The 20,299-nt window shown below is 37.1% G+C and overlaps 1 protein-coding gene across 2 annotated transcripts; it reads left to right on the forward strand.

Moving 5' to 3' along the window:
• The first annotated feature begins 212 nt into the window (after window positions 1–212).
• zbtb44 (zinc finger and BTB domain containing 44) lies at window positions 213–18,366 on the forward strand. 2 transcript variants are annotated; one of them, XM_017460603.3, is made up of 6 exons: window positions 213–555; window positions 4,238–5,324; window positions 6,879–6,963; window positions 7,760–7,911; window positions 8,232–8,532; window positions 15,591–18,366. In XM_017460603.3, the coding sequence occupies exons 2-6, from the start codon at window positions 4,259–4,261 to the stop codon at window positions 15,958–15,960; spliced, it is 1,974 nt and encodes a 657-aa protein (XP_017316092.1). In that variant the 5' UTR covers window positions 213–555; window positions 4,238–4,258; the 3' UTR covers window positions 15,961–18,366. The 2 variants fall into 2 exon arrangements, with proteins under 2 accessions (XP_017316092.1, XP_017316093.1); XM_017460604.3 differs by having other exon boundaries at window positions 8,232–8,315; window positions 15,591–15,766.
• The last annotated feature ends 1,933 nt before the right edge of the window (window positions 18,367–20,299 follow it).

Here is a 20,299-nt window from a genome sequence, read left to right on the forward strand (position 1 = left end):
TATATATATATATATATATATATATATATATATTTCCTTTCATGACGCTGATAACTTTAACTGTCAAAGTCATCATGTCGTCCTGTCTATATAAATGCACTTGTACAGATTAGGATCAATTAGATTAAACGTGGTTCCACATCCTATGTAGTGCACTTAAAGCAGGAGCTATTTGGAAATTAGCCGGAGCGTTTTGGGCTCGTCAGTCAAAGTAGATATCCTGAGGGCTACGCGAACGGCATGCTGGGATAGAAGATGTAAACATCAACTGGGCCAGGAAAGGAGCTGTAGCTCCGATACGGAAATATTTTTTTTTATATACCGGATACGTTTATAAAGACTTTTCTCAGTACAAGTTATATCAGTTAGTTACGGCGTACAGGAATGTGACATTTTTTCCTCGAAAGAAAGGGAGAGAACTCCTGTGAAACCGCAGCACCAATGATACCACTGCCGAACTAGCTAGCCTGCGCTAATATGGATAGCTCGCTGGTTAGCTTCATGCTCACGTAATTTTTCACCAACCGTCGTGTTTATCCTGCTTTCGTTTAAAAGGTGAGTAAATGAGACTTTTATACACCGTGTACAGAACATGTCATTGCTGGGCCGTGAAAAGAATCAAGACTTTTAAAGGTCGGCGTCACATAACGTTACTCACCTAGCAAGCTAAAGACTTAGCCAGCCAGCTAGTTATAGGAGGTTGTGGCTATTTTTAATTATCCGTAACATTTCGTGAGAGACTTACCAGCAGTTTTATTGGCTGAAATTATACGCGGTTTTCTATTTATTTTATGGGTCTTACGTTGTTAAAAGACGTGGTTTTAATTTTGTCTGAGCGTCGCCTCGAACTAAGCTGAAATATCATAGGAAATTAACAGGTGCTAAAAATAATGAATATTCTTAAACGCGCGCACAGACCCGCGGGCTGATCTGAGAGAAGCTCGTGCTGTTTTGACTGGAGGCAAGTTTACTGTTCAGGATCGGCGCGTAAACAAAAGCAGCTCGCGCACAGAGCCACGCCCCTTGAACTTTCCCTAAGCAGGCCTTCTCACAAGACCTCAATCCACAAGTTACGGATCGTTTTTTACACATGGGCAGTGGCGTTAAACAAAATATCTGTGTCATGTGTAAATGTCTGTAGGTCCATGTCCAACCTCTTGAGAATACATTTTTTTTATTATTTCAGTCTGTTTACCAAGCCGCCCTACCACCTTTACAGGCTTTGGTAAAATAATACCGCGAGGTATGTTTGTTACAACACCTGTTACCCTCTGTATATTTGCCTTCAGCCTGTGATGATCTTTGCCTTATACCTCAGCACTGTTGAAATGTTGAACACTGACCACGTTTACATGGACAGCGGTAATCTAATTATTGACCTTATTCTGAATAAGACAATATTGTGATTAAGGTGTTTACATGAGTTGCTTTTAGAATACTCCCTTCATGTTCCTCTTTTACATGTTATAGAACATAGAGCGATTAACGGCATACGTCATTACGCCGTCCGACGTTCCCTCCAGAATTTCACCTATCAACATACAGTTCATCTTCTTTATGGTACCGTATACAGTTTTGGGTGTTTCATTTAAAATTTTTACGAAAGCTTCAAGTGCAGTTAATTATTTGTTATGCTATACATGCTAATAGGCGACTGCTTGAAGCTGTGGCTGTGTCCGAAACCGCATACTTACCTACTATATAGTAGCTGAAATACATGTATTTCACCTACTATATACTATATAGCAGTTAAGTACGCGGTTTCGGACGTAGCTGTACTCTCTTGTTTGCCGTCAAACGGTTGAGCGCTGCTGTGTGTGTGTCCTGTCGCAAAATGCGGTGAAAACTCCCACACAACGTTAATATTGTGATTAAAGTGAGTACATGTCTATAATGCGCCTAAAATAGGAATACTCCACACATCTTAATTCGATTTGTTTTTACTTCGAGTTTGACTTTAGCTGTATTAAGGTAATCAATAATTGCTGCTTACATGGTAGTTTCTTTATCAGAGTATTGTCTTAATTGGATTAATATCGGTTTATTGTTGTCCATGTAAACATACTGACTGATTGGTCAGAAGATGTTGATCAGTTTTCTATAACAGTAGAGCTGGCTGTAATTAAAATCACATGCTTATATTAATCTGCTCGTTCTAATGTTGTTTTTTCTATAGTAACAGCTTACCTACAGGATCTTGTATAGCAGGTGCTTCACTTTGTGTTTTCTGGTTTCTCAGTAACATGACAAGCTACTTTTTATATTTTGTTAGCTATGCGAGATGGAAAAAAAAAAGAGGAAACGACTGTTTATGGCTGCTATAAAGCAACTGAACTTTTTCAAATGCTTACAACCTTAAATGTAAGAATAAACAGTTAAAAAGTATGGCATCATTTATTAACAAATTCAAAATTGTAGTCGTTGGCAACTTGTTGTGGTTTGAGTAATAAAACACTCTGGTAATGTCACTCTAACCGGTCACTATTTTTGATAATTTTCTAAAATTACGGCCCGTCTGTGGTCTTTACTCACATCTATCTTTTAAAACAAACTGCTGTGTATTATTTAAATGGCTTGGTTTGATATCATAATGAAATCCGATACTGATATCACAGCAATGAATATTGGCCATCAAATTATTTTTGTCCAATACTGACAACCTTTCAGTAAGCCTCTGTTGCAATGTTATGCAGAACATTAGAGGTGCGAAGGAAGTGGTCTTTAAGACAATTTATGTCCTCAGTATAAAAGCCAGGTGCATTGTCAGTCAATAACAAACATTCATGCCATAAAATACATCAGTGGTTTAGAATATACAGAGTATAGGTAAAATCTAAATTGTTCCAATAACAACACTCAGTCTAATCCTACTGCACATTACCTTTAATTAAATATAGTGCGGGAATGCTTTCAAAAATACCATTATGATTTTGAATCTATGCATGCCTTTTTTTTTCTTTCTTTTTTTTTTTTTTTCTGCTTTATCTGTCAGCTTTCCCCTCAGCATTAGTCATTCTTTTGCCATGGAAGAGTAGGATACTACATGTCTTTCTGCACACAAATATTGAGTTCCAAAATAATTTCCAAACTCGATTACAATTAGTCAGCCACACTCTTGAAAAACCATTAAATGTAAGTTTCTAACTCTGATGCACACTAAGTATGGATTATTTTTCACTTGTGTTTTGAGAAGATAGCTTCTAAGCATGTCCCATTGCTCAGCTAAATGTCATCTGAATCAGGCAGCAGTGATACTAAACAGATCTTAGTATCACTATTCTACAGTTTATTTGAGCGTAATAGTACTACAGCATCTCCATGTTGGACATTCCACAACACATAGTGTCCGTGTTTTCCCTTAGCGTCATACGGATTCCAGTTTAAGAAAACTCAGTCATAGGGATCAGTGGAATGTAAATATGTCTCCCTCCCTCTCTATCTGTCTCTCTCTGTTCCTTTCTCTATCCCTCTCTCTCTTTTTCTCTCCACGACATGCTTGTTAGGGCTAGATTGAAAGATGGTTCTCCAGACTTAACAGGATCCAGCAATTCACTTGCATGAGTTGTTGTTAGGAAATAATTTTTTTTTTTTTTCCTTGCTTGGGTCATGTTATAATCTTACTTTTATGTATTTATAGCCTATTGTCCCACCTACAATTTTAATAAATGTTCGTCTGCTTTCCCCCAAGTTAGGGTTCCCAGAAATTTTATAAATTTAAATAGTTATTTTAATTAACTTTAACACCAGGCACACTAGAGTCACATGTGGTGTTCATGTCACATGTGGCTCATATTACAGCACAGTTGAGTGAGCATGAATGTAAAAGAGCTAAAGCAGCAGCACTTTGGGAAGGGTCAAGTTTGTAAATAATTTACATTTATCTCATTTGGCAGATGCCCTTATCCAGAGCAATTTACATTTATCTCCTTTATACAACTGAGCAGTTGAGGGTTAAGGGCCTTGCTCAAGGTCCCAGCAGTGCTGGGATTTGAACTCATGACTGCTCAGTGGTAGCAATGGTGGCAATTTAGTGGGGTAATAGTTGGGTTTTGATTTAAAACATAAAGCTGTGGATCAGGTCAAGCATGGAAAGAATGTTCATACATTGCAATATTTCTGTAGTAAAAGAAGAAAATTTGCATTGTTTTTTTTCCACATGAGATGTTCACTGTTTCTTTTTTAGTGAAGCCATTAGTATTTTAGCAGCCGTTCTATTAAATCTCTTTCTGTCTCCAAGGAAATCCAACCTTTATCACTGATGAAGATGGGAGTGAAGACGTTTACCCACAATTCACCCAGTCACAGCCAGGAGCTGTTGGACAAGCTCAATGCACTGCGCAGTGAGGGCCACTTCTGCGATGTTACTATCCGTGTTCAGGGCCAGCTTTTCTCTGCCCACAAGGTAGTGCTGGCTTGCTGCAGCGACTTTCTCAAAGCTAAGCTCTCGGGGAAGCCAAGTGAGGATGAAGCCAGCACAGAGGACAATAAGGCAGTTTTGGACCTCCACCATGTCACTGTAGCAGGCTTTGCTCCACTGCTGGAATACGCCTACACATCTACACTGTCTATCAGCACAGAGAACATTATCGATGTCCTGGCTGCCGCCAGCTACATGCAGATGTTTGCAGTGGCCAACACCTGCTCAGAATTCATGAAGTCCAGCATCTTGTGGAACTCGACCTCAGCTTCCAGCAACACTGCCACTCTTCACCGGCCCCAGGAAGCTCCAGAAGGTGCGACAACTTGCACTCTGACTCCACTAGATGCCCTATCACCCTCGCCGGTGTCTTCAGAATGCAGTGCACCTGAGCGGCCCGTCCCTGTGTGCCGTGAGTCGCGCCGCAAACGTAAAGGCTTCACTAGCCCACAACCAACCTCCTCATCCTCACCACAAGTCCCAAATCCTTCACCTTCATCGTCTTCCTTCCCTGAGAGCTCTGCTCAGACCCTGGAACCCTCCCTTGCATTTTCATGGACTTACCCATTTGGTGTAGATCGCCGCTTCACTTCAGAAAAGGCCAAACTTCCTGAGGGGTTGCTGGAGTCTAGTGGACCATCCGGACAAGACGGAGGCAGCCGGGCATTGGTGGAATACTTGTCCTGTGAAGGCCCTCGGGCACTGGGTGTGGGTGGGACGGCCGTGGTAGAAGAGGAAGAGGAGGATGTGCAAGTGAAGGTGGAAAGGCTAAGCGATGAAGAAGCACACGAGGAGGCATCGCAGCCAGTCAGCGCCTCACACAGCTCACTGACCGACCAGCAAACTGTGCCTGGCAGTGAACACACCCACGAGGATCTGCTCATCAGCCCTCAGTCTTCATCCATAGGTATGATACTTTTAGTGGCCCAACCCCTTATTCTACCTATGTTTACACAGCTTATTATTTTTATTATTATTATTATTATTATTGTGATTTATTTAAAAATGTGCTCACAAGCACCCTTTTTGGTTATCTACTACAAGTTCAGTATACCTTGCAATACCTATGCAATGAGTGATAAAGGCAGTAGGGCTACAACAAACGATTATTTTTATTAATTGAATCTGTTGATTTGTTTTTTAATTGACTAATCCAACCATTATTCCCTATTCCAATTACAATAATTAATTTAAACAAAAATCTAATAATTGGAAACAATACTTGAAATGAGCATTTTTAAATGTGATTGTGTGTATCTTTTTGTGTGTTTTCTCTTTATTCAAACAGCACTAGGTCAGAATCCTGCACATACACCTTTCCTTACCTTTAAAATCAGGCTTCAGTAGTCAGCTTCAATAGCTGACAAAAAAAAAACTCCTTTTTGTTGCTAATCAGTGCACAATGTGTATTATAATGAATAATAATTGCAGCCCTAATTAATGGCAGAAGGGTTTGTTCACAGCAGAGACCCAGATGGATGAAAGTGCTTTAAAACCAGCATTGAAAGAAAGCTGTTTAAATCAAGTCAGTGTCTTAGATTGTCTTTTGTAATTATTTTAAGTTATCATTGTGCATCATTAGGGTTACAACTTGGGTTAAAACTGAGGAAAATAACTCATTAAACTGAATAAGATTGGTTACCTAATTTTGTCTGAAGCCTACTTTTGAAATTGGGCTCCTGAGTATCTAATTTGTGAGGATAAATGCTAAATTGATATCAGTATGCTCTAAATGAAGAAGGACAGGTTTGTTTTATTATGTTTGTGTTAAAACCCCCAAAACCTTGATAAGTTGTGCATGTTACCAATATGCAGACTCAGAAGAGTACCACAGGACACCAAAACATTGGCAAAATGTTATGCTTTATTTTTGAACCAGACAAGCTCCCAAAATCACTCTCTTTACAGACAGGAACGTCAAAAGGAACAGGGGGATTAGTGACATTTTGAGTTGTCCAACATTATATAAGCAGTATATTTTGTGTGTGTGTGTATTAAATATGGGGGTAGATCATAATAATGTGAAGGCTTACTCTTGTCTGCAGTGTTATGCCTGGCTGACCATAGACATTCCCAATTAAAGTAGCAATATGCCCTTATGTTTTCCATTATGTTAGCCAGAACTATGTTACTGGTTTGCTCTCCAAACCTCATGCCATGCATTGATTTCCATAACAATGTTGGCAATAATAATTAATAAAAAAGAAATTAATGATCACATCAATTATTTCACTATGTTTTTATTATAACAATGTATTTTTTAAATCATAGTAAGTACTATCTAATTACACATACTTAACCACAATCTCTGATTCTTTAAACTTTCGCCTTTGTTTGTTTGTTTGTTTGTTTTTTTTTGGTTTTTTTTTGTTGTTTTTTTAAACATTTTTTTTTTTTAAATTAATTCTTATTTATTATATAATCTAAGAAATAAAAAACAAATGGCTATATGCTTTCATAGGCTCCATGGATGAAGGGGTGACAGAGGGCCTTCAGTCCATCCAGGGCACCCCAAACACTACTGGCCACATGGAGGAGGACGAACGGTACAGATGTTTTACAAGATTGCAGTGTTTTTACAAAGTATCTTTTTATGATGTCTCACTTTTACAATTTTATTTTTTTTTAAATCTTAAGAGGAGGGCTATAATTTTTCATCCTTTCAGTCTGCATCTTATACTTATTTATAAGTGGAGGTGGCTTAGACGGTGTTGTCGTGGCTATTAGACTTTGGCAAGATTTGTTGCCAAAGGACCATAAGCTAGTTGGCTAGCTGTTTGGAAAGTTCTTGGCTCTTGAATTTTGTAGAAACACTGGGAGAAAAGTGAAGTGTCGTGATGCAAAACAAAAGGGAGAAGAAAAGAAGCACAGCTGTACATCTCCAAAAATGACCTTTTTATTTTTATTGGATAACTTGATATGCCTGAGTAAACTTGTGATACGTTAGTCTGAAACCTCTCTGGGCTGCAGATTGTGGAACTTTGGAAGCAGACAGTGTTGGTATAAAAAAAAAAAAAAAAAACTGTAACGTTGCCAATTCAAACTGTTTGCCCACAACACTTTAGTAATTATTAATAGAATCTGCATTACACATGCAAACTGTATTTAAACTTGTAAAAAACTAAATTTAAAAAAGCTTCTTGTTAAGGAATTTAACTTGAACATTTAGCTAAATAAAGTAAATTTTTCACAGAAATTATCCCAAATGTTCTTGCATCTCAAACATAGACGTGATTATACTCATTGTCTCTTTTGTCCTCATGACTCCTCATTTATTTGGTGTCTTGTATTTTCTTTCTTCTCTCCGTCTCCTCTTTACTTCTGTACTCTATTGTCCTGTAGGCTGGAAAATGTTCAGTATCCTTACCACCTGTACATCAGCCCTTCCACACGCCCGGGACTCAACGGGCCTGAGCGGCCATTCCAGTGCCCCACATGTGGAGTCCGCTTTACTCGAATCCAGAACCTTAAGCAGCACATGCTCATCCACTCCGGTGAGAGCAAGAGCCTCTGGTCTTACATTACTTTTAGGATAATTTCAGCTCCCAGTATTAGCTTGGGTCCCCTTTTGGCCCCAGTCCTTTTATGGCTGTTTTTATTTTTGTTTTTTTTTGTTTTTTAATATAATCTAGCCTATAAGTAATACAATTTTTGTGTGTGTGTGCTGTCCTTTGGTCGCTTTCATTGTCGGTATTGTAGTTTTTTTTGGAGGAGAACTGCTCCAATCTATACATGCATTATGTGGATAAAGGCTTGGTTTGGTAAATATTAAACTGTGGACTCTCTTGTGACTGCTGACTCATTTGCTCGGCAGGCATTAAGCCGTTCCAGTGCGACCGCTGTGGGAAAAAGTTCACACGGGCCTACTCCCTAAAGATGCACCGTCTGAAGCATGAAGGTAAACGCTGTTTCCGGTGCCAGATCTGTAGCGCCACATTCACATCCTTCGGTGAATATAAGCACCATATGAGGGTGTCCCGCCACATCATCCGCAAGCCTCGGATTTACGAGTGCAAAACGTGCGGCGCCATGTTTACCAACTCCGGCAATTTAATCGTACACCTGAGGAGTCTGAACCATGAGGCATCAGAGCTAGCAAACTACTTCCAGACCAGGTGAGGAGGAGTTGAAAGTAATTAGACTTGTCTATGCGAACAGAAACACCAATGCAGGCTTAGCTAGTCATGAGGGTTTCAAATGGCAACGATTAAGGCGCAACATTCCATTAGTCTATAATAAATGTAGTTGTATACACAGATGAAGTAATTAATCTCTACCAATTTCATCTTTCATTTATAAAGTCCCAGTATTAGAAGCGAAAAAGCGGTTTGTAATTTTTCACATTGAAGGTTACAAATTCATTTTGCTGTTTCACCAGAAAACATTCTAACCAATCTACCATCCCTCACCTCTTTTGATGAGGATAAGAGCCGATCATAGGTTTCATGATTTTGTTCTTACTTTGTGACATGGCAAACTTTTTATTTTATTTTATTGTTTTGGTGTCAAAGTTATTAAAGGTAGTAGACTCTTACAGTTTGATCATAAGATCTTATCCTTGGTTATCCTTGTGTTGTGCACATCCCAAAAGATTATGTATTCTTTGAGTTGATAATGGTGCATGGGCTCTTTAGGCATGGATATTCCCAGAATGCAAATCTGAATTTATAACACTGATATAATGAAATAGTTATGTGTTGTTTCCAGATGGTGGTTGTGAAAGGTTCTTAAATATGGACTTTATTAGGAATGGAGTCACTGTAAAGGCTGTATAAGAGTAGGCAAGTAGACAGTACCATATTTGAACGACTTGGATTTGAACACTTAGTTACATACAAGGGTGTGAAAGAGAGAATGTACATGAACAACTATTGTAAACCAATTCTTAAGAGCTTAGTGGCGGCCTAAAAAAAGACCACTCATTAGAACCAGTATATCAATCCTGAACTAGCATCCTCATTAGATTCCTGGAAATGTTGAGTCTTCAGTTCCTAAACCACAAAAATCCACTATTTCGTCACCCATTCCTCTCTCTCCATCATTCTCTCCCTGTCCGATCTGTGTGTATCCAGCACAAATAAACAATGTATGAGCTGAACAAGCCTGCAAGAATGAGGCAATAATTTGGCACTTTCTCAAGATATGAAGCAAAGACATCCAAAGAGAGAGCAGTTTCTGGCAGAGAGTGTGGCTGCAATTTGTGCAGAGATGTCTGTTTCGCTGTTGGAATAACGAGAACCAGACACTGTCTACCTTGTATCAACCCATTGACCATTCCTGCTGAAAGCAGGTATAACTCTGACTGAGGATGGAAGACAGAGACCAGGAGATCTGCATCCTTAACAGTTAATTGGATTTGCTAGGAATGTTAGGATAACAGTGACTGAAATGCTATAGTGATGTGTTACCTAAAAGTTATATTCTAGTTATTCATTAATGGTTAGACACTAGAGCCTACACAGAGCTTGTAGTTGATCGTAGACTATTCATAATCCAAGCTCAAACCATTTATAGAGCAGTACTAAATGTTTATATAAACCATTTGTTGAACAACACTAAACAGTTAGTATTAAGTAATGATGACATGAAATAGATTGTTGATATTCACTAGTTTTTATTTTTATATATATATATATATATATATATATATATATATATATATATATATATAATATATATCTCAACTTGAATTATAATAACATCTTGCCATGAGGTCTCGGTGGAAATAATGAAATAACTATGTCTCTGTGGTGTAAGATTGGAGAACATAGCTAAACATATAGCATAAAGTGCTCTAATGTCAGCTACTGAGGTGCCTCTATTTCTCTCTGGTTTATGGACAGCCAGACTACAAAAGAAAATAATAATTTTCAAAATAAAATTCCTTTTCATAGATAATCTGTTAAAAAAAAAAAAATCTAAATGTAATGAACACTTATAGTAGCTAACATTTATTTCTATGGTCATCCCTTTCAGTGTTTCCTCATGAGGGTTTCAGGAAGACCATTATAATGTGACCCATTAAAGGGTCCCATTGTCCCTTCTTTCTCCTCCCATCTCTCCCTTTTATTTTAATACACCTTCTTCTTTAGAGGGTTATAGTCCATTACTTTCAAATAGTGCGCAATCCACTGAACATTGTTTATTATTACTTCATCTGTCTTATTTAAAGTTTGAAACAACTTCCATCAATTTTGTATTGTTTATTATCACAGCATTGTTGAATTCTCGAATCTGATTGGTCTGAAGGTGTTGATTAATTAAAATTCAAGCAATAGCTTTATATCAACATGCTCCTTCTAATGGGTTATCATTTCTATCGTTAAAATAAAACATTGCCAGGGATTTGTTGGGTGAACACTCCACATAATATAAGCATAATAATAAACGGATTAAAAGATGCATTGTTATTTAACAAAGAAAAACGTATAATCATTAACCCTTAAACACATACCGTGGGTCGATAGCGACCTGCGAGGTCATCCAGTACCCTCCCCCTCGTTAATTTTTTCATATTAGACCTCCACCTTCTTAGTATACCTCAAGCTATCAACAATACAAAAAATATATATATATGTATGTATGTATGTATGTATGTATGTATAAAATTATCAAATCATATGTGTTTTATAATGAATTTATTGTAAAAAGTTTATAGGGTCGCTACTGACCCGTGGTATGTAATAGTGAAAGTATATTTTTCTGTGTATCAATATGTAATTTCTCATGGCTATTAATTTTTATTCCTCAAGGTGGGAATGTTTGGTAAACAATGGTGATGTAAGGTGTCAATCATAATTACTTCAGACATAAAAGAAACATTACAAAACATGACCCGACTTAGCCAGTTACTTAAGTTTCTTATCAAATATTAGCATCGTTTGACTGTGGATCTGATGATGAAGCTGTCAGCGAACAAACTATTGATTTTGATGATTGTGAACACGATAGTAGTCTATTGAGAGTAATGTATCGAATGATCCGGATCTAGAATATGAGCCAGATGCTGAATTTACCAGGTGAAGCGCAGAAGGTGCCACATTTGCCTATCACAGTATTACTTGATTATATTGTTTTTAGCCATAAAAATTATACATGATAAAATGACTAAAATACTTTCACTATTTTAACACGTGAATTATAAATGCATAATTTTAACATGTATTTTTTTAAATGTCAAATAAAAAGTCAAAATATAACCAAATGTGCTGTATTTTATTATTTTGTAATTGTTAATAAAATATTAGGGCAGTGTATATACTCTGGGTCGCTAACAACCCGAATATGTAACAATGATTGTGAAACGTATGCATTTAAGCGTTAATATGGTGAAGCTTTCCATAATTAGACATTTATGGAAGGAGTTGCTGGTGTCAGCGCTTTGTAACTCTCAGTACCTTTTCTGCCATGGAGAGTTTTCATGGAGAGTTTTTGAGGGAATGACTGTTTATAGCTGCTATAATGTAAGTGATAGGAATGAACTTGTCGTGGACGTTCCACAACATTAACCGTAACTACAAACAGTTAAAAGCATGACGTGTTATTTATTTAAAAAATTGTTGGCAAATCTCTGGCAAGAGTTATAATTTGAATAAAACATACCAGACCCTTCACACATATACTCAAAAAAAACAAACGTTCTCTCACCTTCAACTGCTTTTATTTCCAGCAAATTTCTTAACATGTGTAAATATTTGTATTAACATAAAAACATTCAACAGCTGAGACATAAACTGAACAAGTTTCACAGACATTTAACGAACAGAAATGGAATAATGAGTCCCTGAACAAAGGGGGGGGTCAATATTAATAGTAACAGTCAGTATCTGGCATGGTCCCCAGCTGCTTTAAGTAATACAGTGCATCTCATCCTCCATGGACTGTACCAGATTGGTCAGTTCTTGCTGGGAGATGTTTCCCTACTCTTCCACTAAGGTATTTGCAAGTTCTCGATCATGTATGGGGATACACACGTTTACATGTAATTTTCCACTGCAAGGACGATCAGCTGTCCTTCCTGTCTCCCTGTAGCACTGTCTTAGGCGTCTTGCATTACAGACATTGCAGTTTATTGCTCTGGCCACATCTGCAGTTCTCATGCCTGCTGCAGCAGGCCTATGACATGTTCACGCAAGTGAGCAGGATCTCTAGGCATCTTTCTTCTGGTGTTTTCCAGAGTCCGTAGAAAGGTTTCTTTAGTGTCCTAAGTTATTGTAACTGTGACCTTAATTGCCTGCCGCCTGTAAACTGTTAGTGTCTTAAGGACTGTTCCACGGGTACATGTGCAATAATTATTTATGGTTCATTGAACAAGCATGAAAAACATAATTTAAACCCTTTCCAATAAAGATTTGTAAAGCTTATGTGGATTTTACAAAATTATCTTTAAAATACAGTCTCCTGGAAAAAAGGATGTTTCTTTTTTTTTTTTTTACCTGAGTATATATTGTACTTGTGCACGTGTGATAACACATCACATTTAATTGTTCCTTGCGGGTCTCTTTTTTTTCCTCTCTCTCTTTTTACATGTTTAACCATGTTTTTTTTTGTTTGTTTGTTTGTTTGTTTTGTTTTGTTTTTTTTTATCTTTTTTTTGTGTAAGAGCCCACAACAGTAGATTGTTGAAGTCTGTGTTCAAGACTGCATAGTTGGCCAGTTCTTGTTTTCATGTTACCATTTCACACTGGGTGTGGATTTCACTTGTCAGGACATGGAACAATGATTTCTGTTTGTGTCTTGACTACTTATTATAAACATAAATTGTCACTTTATATGATCACAGACAGTTAATGAATCCAAAACAGTTTAATTTCTGTGTTCTGTAACTGTTAAACCTACTGTCCCATTGAAAACATTAGAACAACAAGGCCAATTCTTTTGTATTTGCTATAAACTGAAGACATCTGAGTTTGAGATCAAAATATGAATAATATGATTGATCAGAATTTCTGCTTCAAATTCCTGATATTTACCTCTAGATGTGTTAAACAACTTGGCACATGGCAACTATGGTGGCAGACCACCCCATTTTTAGATGACGAAGTATAAGAACAGAAAGTAAATAACACTTAATATTTGGCTGCATATATCAGATCACAAACTGGTGACCCTCTGACATCAGCAAACTTTTTTGGTAGATTCATTTACTTGTTTGTTTTAGGGGAGGTTTCTCCCTCAAGTATCCTTTCAGGAGGTGAAATGCATGCTGAATTGGGTTTGACTTGACCAGTCTAAAACCTTCTATTTTTGACCCTGATGAAGTCCTTTGTTGTGTTAGCAGTGTGTTTTGGTTCATTGTCTTGCTACATTTAATGGTCACATATACATTCCAGCACAGTGAAATTATTTTCTTCGCATACCCCAGCATGTTAGGAAGGTGGGGTCAGAGCGCACGGTCAGCCCTGATACATGGGTTAAAGGGCCTTGCTCAAGGGCCCAACAATGGCAGTTTGGCAGTGCTGGGGCTTGAACCTCTGCCACCATTTGCTACATGCTACATTTGTCCCAATTAGATTGGATGCATTTATCTGTAAATTGGCAGATAGAATGTTTTGTTAGACTTCTGAATTCATTCCGCTGCTATCACCATGACTTACATTATCAATAAACAGTAGCGAGCCTGTTCCAGAAGCAGCCATGCAAGCCAAATCCATGACACTACCTCCAGTGTGCTTGACTGATGAGCTCTTATGTTTTGTATTTATGTGTCGTTCATGGACGATTCGTTCATTTTAAACAAATCTTTAATATGACTCGGGAACAGCGGGTTGTCTCAGAGAGCGATTTGTTCATTTTTGATTATGCATGTGCTGCAACATCCCCGTAGGTTCTGTACAGGAAACAGAAATTATTAGTTCACGTCTCGAGTCTTCGGGTTCGAATCATTCGTTCATCAAATCACAGCCCCACTGCGTTCAGCCTATGGGGCGGTCACTGTGTAAGTACTACATGTGTTGGGGAATTTAACATGTAACATTTTAATTATATTCTGCTGAAATGAACAAAACACACGAAGTGACTCGAAAAATGATTTGTTCATTTTGCTGAACGAGATTCAAAGACCTGAGTCAGTGAAACGATCCAAACTTAACATCACTAATGTTTTGTATCATGAGCAGATCCTTTCTTTCTCCAGACTTTAGCAGTTACATCACATTGGTAGAGGTTTATCTTGGTTCCAAAATGTTTGTGGCTCATCTGATTGTTACTGCTAATGAGTGGTTTGCATCTTGTGGTATGGCATCTATATTTCTGCCCGAAGTCTTCTTCAGACAGTGTATTGTTATACCTTCACCCATGCCCTGTGGAGGACAATTTTTTGGTCAGCCACTGCTGTTTTTTCCTTGGATGATCTGTTCAGTGTCTGCCTGGTAGTATACCACTGGTTTCATTCTTTGTCAGGACACATTGGCTATACCTAATTATGTGCAATGGCTCTGATTTAATTGTCTCTCTTTTCTCGGCTTCAAAATGGCTTGCTTTTCTCCCATAGACAGCGCTCTGGTCTTCATGCTGGTTTTTCCTATTTAAAAACAAATGCAATCACAGGTGAAACACAGGGCTCAAACCAAGAGTAGACATTCCGAGCTATTAATTCTTTAAGTAATTAATCTAACAGGCAACAAGAAATCCCTCACAGTCACATGTTCCAATATTCTGATCGCTTGGAAAAATGGGTGGGTTCACACCTGTTTAACACATAGGTGTAAATATCAGGACAATAAAGCTGAAATTCTGAGCTATTGTCATATTTTCATCTGTTGATCTCAAACCCAAATGTTTTCACTGTGTAGCAAAAACATAATTGACCTTGCTGTTCCAATACTTTCAGAGAGGACTGTAAGTAAAGTGTACCAGCGTAGAACTCAGTTGGTAAAAATCAGCTCAGAACACATCTGCATATCAGGCAACCACAAGGTTGAGAACCTGTGGTATGGATCATTATGTAAATCATTCACATTGTTAATTATAAAGGCACAAGACATAAATCATGTTTTGGCTGACAGATTTGGGGTAATTTGAACTAATATTAACCCTTCATTCTTACCTCTGATGGCCTATTACCTGTCTGCCAGTGTTTCTTTAAATTTGTGTGCTTTAAATGAATTTTTAAATGTATTTTAATGAATATCACACATGACTGTATTTAACCTTCTGTGCTCTGTTTCCCCAGTGAGTTCCTCCTCCCAGACTACTTGAGCCACATGCAGGAGGAAGAGGAGGAGAACCTGGCCCATTTTGAGATGACCGAGCAAGCCTTCGATGTCACCGCCACCTCCTCCTCCTCCTCTTCCTCAGTACAAACACCTGTCATCTCCCAGGTCTCCTCAACCATGAACTACGACTCTCGATCCTCTGCCTCCATGGCCCAGAATTCACCAGGCTCTAGAGCAGGCCATGGAAGTGAGGAGGGAACAGCAGGGGAGGAGGCAAAAAATGGCATAGTTCTCACCTCTTTACCAGAGTTGGAGAAAGAGGAAAAGGAGAAAGAGGGTGAGGGACAGAACCAAAAGAAAGCACTTGTGTCAATTACAATCGAATGAGAAGCATTCCATTTAATTATTTTTGTGTGTGTTTTTTTTTTTTTTTTTTTTTTTTTTTTTTTTTTTTAAAAGATCTTGTTGCCTGAATCAGTATAATGCAAAAGAAATAAACTGAACACTGGACTCTGTGTGGAGAATGCAAGTTGGAATACTTATTCTAGTTGACTTTTTAAAAGCTTCATATGTAGTCGTGAACAGTTCTTTATAGGAATGTTATTCTTTTCATTTGCTTTGTATAGGAACATAGTTATACGTCGTGATTTGTTTTAAGAAGTTGCTTAATCTGAAATTCAGACATTGTAAACTTGAAATGTTTAGACATTTTTAACTGTCCTGTAATTGTTTTTTGTCCCTGAAGCTTTATCAGCTAAATTATGACCCTCTGTGAGGCCATATGTTAAAGGATTTTGTGTATGAGTAAAAGCTGTGAGATGATTACACCTTCGCCTTATTCAGTCAGGCTCGGTCATGCTGGACAGTGAGTGGGAAAGTTGTTCCTTTAAGATCTGTTTTTTTGTTTTGTTTTGTTCTTTCTCTTCTTTCCTCCCCACTTGTCCCTTTTGAAGTAATTTGTTTAGTCTTGTAAAACAGAGCGCCTTAACTGTAGCACACTGCGCTTCCTGGCCTGCAACCTGAAGAACCTTGTTTGAAGCCAACAAGCTGAAATGTGAAAGACTGTGCTACTACTTCATCTTCATTCTTCTGCAGCAGAAGAAGTCCAGTATGATGTGCCATTTAGCCTTATTTGGTCAAATAATCTTAGACTATATTCAAGGGATCCTTTGTTGGTTGTCCTTTTTCCAAATGAGTGAAATATCAGAATTTGTTGTGATATTAATTGGGTATTTTGAGCACTGCATTGTATTTGGGGTAAGGAAGAGTTAACAATCACTCACCAACCCCACTGAGACTCCAATTTATTTTCTACTGTATAGCTAAATGTTGACAGCTGTGCCTCACAACTAGAAATTATTGGGTTAAGCATTTCTATTAAGAAATTATCGACAATTTCAATACATGCAAGAAGGTGAAAAAAATGGAAGAAAGAAATGATTCCTTTCCTCATTGGCTATACATCTCTACTCAATTCCACTGATCAGGCTAATCAATGGGATTTTTATCAATAGTGCCAACACAATAGGTACCTAATATATTTCCAGTACAATCTGTGAAATGTGACATGACAAATTGTGAAATATTTATGTAGCACTTGCTCAATTTGGTAATTAGCAAAAGCACACAGTCTTGTGTGTCTTTTTTTTTGTTGTTGTTGTTGTTCTTTATATTTGACATTGCACAAGGCAATCATTTGGTCAAAAGCTGCTCCATTCCTATATGATGTTCTCAATAAACCAATTGTTTGGTATGCATTGTGCAATATCCAGCTTTTAGATGACACCCGTGTTTCCAAATATGGCTAAAGAATGTGTTTATTATTATTATTATTATTATTATTATTATTATTATTATTATTATTCTTTCCCAAGTCCAATAAACAGTTGATAAAGTCAATGACAAGCAGATAATTAGCAGGAAGAATGGGTTTAGCACATTCTCAAGAAATGACATTTCTTTTGAATTTCTTTGAACACCAGTTCCACTTCATTTACTGACTCATACATTCAGTAACATCTTGCTTCCTCTCTCACCAGGGCATTTGTGGTAGATTGAAACACCAGTGTCTTTAGTCTGAGCATTCATAGTGATACACTTTCCACAACACGGTATTGCCTTCTGTATCCGCTTTCTTTCTGTGGTGTCTGCATGTTGTCCCAGTCTAAATGAAATAAGAGCAAAATTAATATAGCATGGGTTGATTTTATTTGTTGGATGTTTGGAAGTGTGTGGAACTACAGTTTTTATGTACAATATTCAAACTTCTGTGTCTGAAATGTTTCAACAGAGAAAAAACTTGGTGTTTTGATGGTCATGATACTCTTTCTGATCCTGCATTATAATACAAGTCACCTTAAAGTGAAATTTTGTACATTTCTTATAGCAATGTGAGTGAATTGTTATTTGACTTGAGCCTTGTAGTGTCTGCTTTTGTGACAATGTCTTAATGGTATTTACTCAAACCTTTTTGTTTTATTATTTTGTTTTTGTATCTTGTGCCTTGGATATTAAATCTGTAGTATATTTTAATGGCTAAAAACATACATTAATATGACTTCATACCATTTTGTAGACAGAATGCTGGTAGACTTATGATGTAGCTAGTGACCGAAAATATTTTTGAAGTGCTATACTATTGGTTTAATATGTGTGCTTGTGTTTATTTTGATAATGACAAATGTACCTTTATTGTTTTGTACCTTTTTGGTGGTCCTTATGCCAAGACAGATTTGCTGAATGATGTTTTGTAAAGTCAGCAAGTTGAAACTGAAATTAAATGGTTACAACCTAGCACTCCAAAATATGGCTTTGTCTCTGTTGTATGTATGTATGTATCTCTCTTTGTGTCTGTTGCATGCTGTTGTACCTAGTATATGAGATATACAGTGCTCTTCACCAATATTGGCACCCTTGTTAAATATGAGCAAAGAAGGCTGTGACAAATTGTCATGGATATCAAACAATTACAAACAAAACACTGGTTTATCAAAAAAAAAAAAAATATATATATATATATATATATATATATATATATATATATATATATAGATATATACATATAATGTATGTGTATATATATATAATATATATATATATATATATATATATATATATAGATATATACATATAATGTATGTGTATATATATCTATATATATGTATGTGTATATATATATATATATATATATATATATATATATATATGTGTGTATATGTGTATATATATATATATATATATATATATATATATATATATATGAGAGAGAGAGAGAGATAGATATAGGTAGATATATATTGTGATACCTCCCTTTGCCAAGATAACCGCTCTTAGTCTTCTCCTATTATGCCTGATGAGGTTGGAGAATACATAGCAAGGGATCTCAGACCATTCCTCCGTACAGAATCTCTCCAGATCCTTCAGATTTCAGGTTCTATGCTGGTGGACTTCTCTTCAGCTCATCCCACAGGTTTTCTATGGGTTTCAAGTTAGAGGACTGGGATGGCCATAGCAGGAAATTGATTTTGTTGTCAGTAAACCATGTTTGTGTTGATTTTGATGTATGTTTTGGATCATAGTCCTGCTGGAAGATCCAACCACGACCCATTTTAAGCTTTCTGGCAGAGGCAGTCAGGTTTACATGTAATATCTGTTGATGTTTGATAGAGTCCATGATGCCATGCATCCTAACAAAATGTCCAGGTCCTTTGGCAGAGAAACAGCCCCAAAACATTAAAAAGCCACCACCATATTTAACCGTGGGCATGAGGTACTTTTCCATTTGGCTACCTCTCTGTGTGTGCCAAAACCACCTCTGCTGTTTATTACCAAAAAGCTCTATTTTGGTTTCATCTGACCATAGAACCTGATCCCATTTGAAGTTCCAGTAGTGTCTGGCAAACTGTAGAAACTTTAGTTTGTTTTTGTATGAGAGTAGAGGCTTTTTTCTTGAAATCTTTCCAAACAATTTGTGGAGATGTAGGTGACTTTGGATTGTAGTTTTGGAGACTTTCTGACCCTAACTTCTGCAATTCTCCAGCTGTGATCCTTGGAGATTTTTTGGCCACTTCAAGAGCTATCCTCTTCACAGTGCATTGAGACAATATAGACACACATCCAATTCCAGTTTGATTCAGCACATTTCCAGTTGACTGGAACTTCTTAATTATTGCCCTGGTGGTGGAAATGGGCATTTTTCAGTGCTTGTGCTATTTTCTTATAGCCACTTCCCATTTTGCGAAGCTCAATAATGAATGACTAAGGGAATTTGGCCTATGTGTTACCTCATATTTATACCCTCGTGAAACAGGAAGTCCTGGTTGAACAATTTTCTGTTCCTAGTCACCCAGGTGTACTAAGTAAAATATCAATGGAAATATACTTCAGATATATTTTTCTCATATGAATTCATATTTAACAAAGAGATTTCTTTTTGATAAACCTGTGTTGTGTTTGCAACCATTTGATATCCATGAGAGCAGAGTATTTTTGTGAAGTTTTTTTTTTTAACAAAATATTAAACAATAAAGACAATTTTTCACAGCCATCTTTGCTCACATTTACCAAGGGTGCCAAAATTAGTGGAGGGCACTGTAGCTATTAATTTTGAATAATTGTATTAACAGGAATAAGCTCCTAATATAATAGCAACAAAAATTTACATTAAAAGTTATAGTCATTGATTTTGATGCACGTAAGTTAAGATGTTTCTGGGTCCTGATTGGTT

The sequence above is a fragment of the Ictalurus punctatus genome, chromosome 28 (genome assembly GCF_001660625.3).
Source record: "Ictalurus punctatus breed USDA103 chromosome 28, Coco_2.0, whole genome shotgun sequence".
In the NCBI taxonomy this organism is placed as follows: domain Eukaryota; kingdom Metazoa; phylum Chordata; class Actinopteri; order Siluriformes; family Ictaluridae; genus Ictalurus; species Ictalurus punctatus.